At 36.8% G+C, this 3,800-nt stretch overlaps 1 protein-coding gene across 1 annotated transcript; it reads left to right on the plus strand.

The window, feature by feature from the left end:
- Nucleotides 1-685: 685 nt before the first annotated feature.
- LOC116108050 (putative receptor-like protein kinase At3g47110) lies at nt 686-2,449 on the plus strand. Its single transcript, XM_031394332.1, has 2 exons — nt 686-932; nt 1,533-2,449. The coding sequence occupies exons 1-2, from the start codon at nt 686-688 to the stop codon at nt 2,447-2,449; spliced, it is 1,164 nt and encodes a 387-aa protein (XP_031250192.1).
- The last annotated feature ends 1,351 nt before the right edge of the window (nt 2,450-3,800 follow it).

Here is a 3,800-nt window from a genome sequence, read left to right on the forward strand (position 1 = left end):
TCCGATGGTGGTGGCTGGCTGCCGGCGGTGGCTTGAGGTGAGTGGGGGTGATTTTGCTACAAATTAAAGTTGTATATGGTTGGGGTGTTTTAGTAAAATTTCAAATATAGGGGGGTTCAAAGAAGTAATTTAAAAAATAATATTATATTATTATTAAAAAATGAGGGTAATTTAGTAATCTACATAACATATTTACTCATTTATCCTCCAAACCAAACATATTATTATAATATACCCACTAATTTATTCCAACCCATTAAACGCATTTCTCTAAAGATTTCCTAGTAATCTATCTTTCCAATAATACAACATTTCTCAGTAATGTAACATTCTTTGAACCAAACGCACTCTTAAATAAAACTTATATGATAACATTCTGATCCTTCTTTTTCTTTTTTACTGTTACCATGGCAAGCATGATACAAAAATTTTATACTGAAACTTCCTGTCAATCAGCTAAACGATTGTTAACACCCACGAAGAAATAAAAAGACTTTCAAAATCTTAGAAGTCGTCACGTATTTGTTGATTAATGACAAAATCTGGTTACATTTGTTGATAATTTACAGGAGAAATTCCACAGGAGCTTGGTAATCTCCCGAACCTGGAGATATTGCTACTATCACTTAATCGTCTAATAGGACCCATTCCATCACCTATTTTCAACCTTTCCTCCCTAACCATAATGGATTTTACATATAATAACCTGACGGGTAACCTCCCTGAGAATATGTGCGAAACTCTCCCTGCTCTCCAAGGTATTTTCTTGTCTGGTAACCTGCTTAATGGTTCAATACCCCAAAATCTGTGGAAATGCAGAGAGCTGCAGCGAATTTCTTTATCACTTAATCAATTTGAAGGAAGAATTCCAAGAGATATTGGGAACTTGACGTCTGCCACTCTTCTATCTTTTGGCCGAAACAACTTGACTGGTATGCACCTTGTAACCTCTATCCAATAGTTAAAAATTAATGAGCAATAATGTCATCAATAATTTTGTATTTAACTAGTATGGAAAAATAATAAAATAATTATGCATGTTGAGGATTTTGGCTTGTCCTTTAGTTTCCTTGTGAGTTTGAGTTTGTATTTCTTTATAAAAACCTATCAGAAAATTAGTAATTTATCTATACTATGACGAAGAATATAATTCCTACTGGGATTAAGAAGATATTTCCCATAAAGAATTATAGCTCTCTATTAGCTCATAATGTTGACGTTAGGTCATGGAAGAGAAGATTATGTGAGGGCATTACAAAGTTTGTCAACATGTAAGAATATTATTGGTTTGGGGTGTTGGTAGGTATCATATTGAATTGCCTATTCTTCGGAGAGTACTACTAGGTATTGGGATACAGTTGCTAATTTGGAATATTAATATTTTTTCACTCATATGTGGATGTAAGCTTTATGTCGAATAACGTTAAATATGGTGTCTTTTATGTGATTAGTGATTTATTTCATATATTGTTAATCTTGATATTTGATATGCTTCTGCAAATACACAATAACGCATACTTAAATGTTTGCAGGCGGAATACCATACGAGATCGGAAATCTTCCTAATCTACAAATTCTGGGAGTTCAGTTTAATAACTTAGGAGGCCTTGTCCCTGCTACTATCTTTAACATCTCAACATTGATAGAACTTGCACTTACGGACAGTAACCTTTCTGGGAATCTTCCATCAGGCACAGGCCTAGGACTTCCAAATCTTGAGAGACTTTACTTGGGTATAAATGATTTTAGTGGGAGAATAACTTCCATCACCAACGCTTCCAAGCTCACTTTTCTCGACATGGGGACCAATTCATTCTCAGGCTTTATTCCGGACACAATAGGTGATTCGTTAAGAAGCCTGGAGGTGTTGAGTCTATCGGAAAATCACTTGAGATCTTCTACTCCAGATTTGAACTTTCTTTCCTCGTTGACAAATTGCAAACAGTTGAGGATCTTACAATTGACGGGAAATCCCCTTGATGGAATCCTTCCAAATTCCATTGGTAATCTTTCCCTCAATTTGGAATCATTTTCAGTCGATAATTGCAATATCAGGGGCAGCATTGCTGAAGATATCGGTAACTTGAACAATTTGACAGTCCTACGTCTAGGAATGAATGAATTGACTGGATCGATTCCCATTACACTTGGCCGATTGCAAAAACTCCTAGGTTTGTATCTCGAAAGAAATAATCTAGAAGGCTTCATCCCGGATGATCTTTGTCGTTTGAATAATCTAGTTGATTTGTACTTGGGCGGTAATAAGCTTTCTGGATCCATTCCTCCATGCTTGGGTACTCTTACTACTCTAAGAGATCTCTCATTAGGCTCTAATGGATTAACCTCCATTATTCCCTCANAGTTGCAGTCAGTAGGTTGGGGAAGGGTTCCATCGATGAACCCTTTCTTATTTTTTGTTTTCAAAGCTCGCCAGAAGTCTCTGGCCTAAGTGGCATAATTATGAGAGTCGGTCAAGGGTTGTTTGATGAGCACAAGCTCAGATCCGTCGGAAACCAACAAGAAAATAGCATCCCCTAGTTCCGATCGATTGGTAGCGGCTAAAAGGATTTGGAAAACCGAGTAGGGGCTTTGACCCGTCGGGTTAGGGTTTTGACCCATCAACCAGAAAGGGATTGGGCTGGTTTGGTAATTGGATCTGGGTTATTGGTATGGGCTAGTTTGGTGGGCTTAGCTGGTCTGGTCGTTTGGGCCAGTTTGGTTGGTTGGGCCAGTTGAGTGATGTGGGCTGGTTTGGTCTTGTGGGTTTCTAATAAGTGGCTGACTGGTGGCTGTGGACTCTAAATCTAGTGCTATTGGTGATAAGAGCTTGAAAATACACATTTATTTAGTGGTTAATGAGGATTAATTGTGGGAAATTAGGCTTAATTTGGTAAAGTTGCTTAATATTTTCATAATTGTCTTTTACGGGATCACGAGTGTTTTCGAGTGTTTTTCAGGCTACTAGTGCTTAAATGTTATGCTCAGATGAAGAATCATGTCGGCAACAGAATGAGTGATGAGTAGAAACAAACGGATCAAGAATCGGAGTTGAATTGAAGAAGTTATGGAAGTTTGAAATAAAGAGAAGATTCTAGATTACGCTCTAGCTTGAGCATACCTCGGTATTTTGAGAATATTTCAATATGTAGAATCAGATTAAAACGATTCTTTGATCATTGGAAAGATAATTCAAAGGTCTACATTTCATATGTTTACCACTTCTCCAGATTTCATCGTTATCGAGCTCAAAAATACCATCTCTGAAGAACAGTGGAATGATGCAAGAAGAAGAAAAGTATTACTGTGATGCAACATAGTGCCGCGACACACTTTGTCCAGTAGATATTGTGTCGCAGCACAGTGCCGTGGCACACTTTTTCCAGTAGCTACTATGCCGCAGCACAGTGCCAAGGCACAGTCACAGCAGTTAAGAAATTGTCATCTGTTTTTGTTTAGGAAAATAGGGTTAAGAGTCCTAAACCAAATAGAATTAAGGAAAATAAAACCCTAACCCTTGTGGGATATAAATAGAAGTCTTTTAGCATTATTTTGAAGATTCTTTGGGGGAGAATAAGAGAAGGAAAACCTGTAGAGAAGAAAAGTAACAGAAGTTCTGGAGCTTTGATTCACAATATAGAGAAGTTTTTCTTGTTCCTTTCTTAGAAACTCATGATGATTGTTTTAATAAAGATGATTGTTTCTTTCATGTTTATTATGAACTAAATTTATTCTCTAGGGCTAAGATGTAGCCCAATCTCTTGATTATGTATTGATTTATGCTTGTTAATTTTTATTAAGAA

This window comes from Pistacia vera, unplaced genomic scaffold (assembly GCF_008641045.1).
Source record: "Pistacia vera cultivar Batoury unplaced genomic scaffold, PisVer_v2 Contig1174, whole genome shotgun sequence".
Classification (NCBI taxonomy): domain Eukaryota; kingdom Viridiplantae; phylum Streptophyta; class Magnoliopsida; order Sapindales; family Anacardiaceae; genus Pistacia; species Pistacia vera.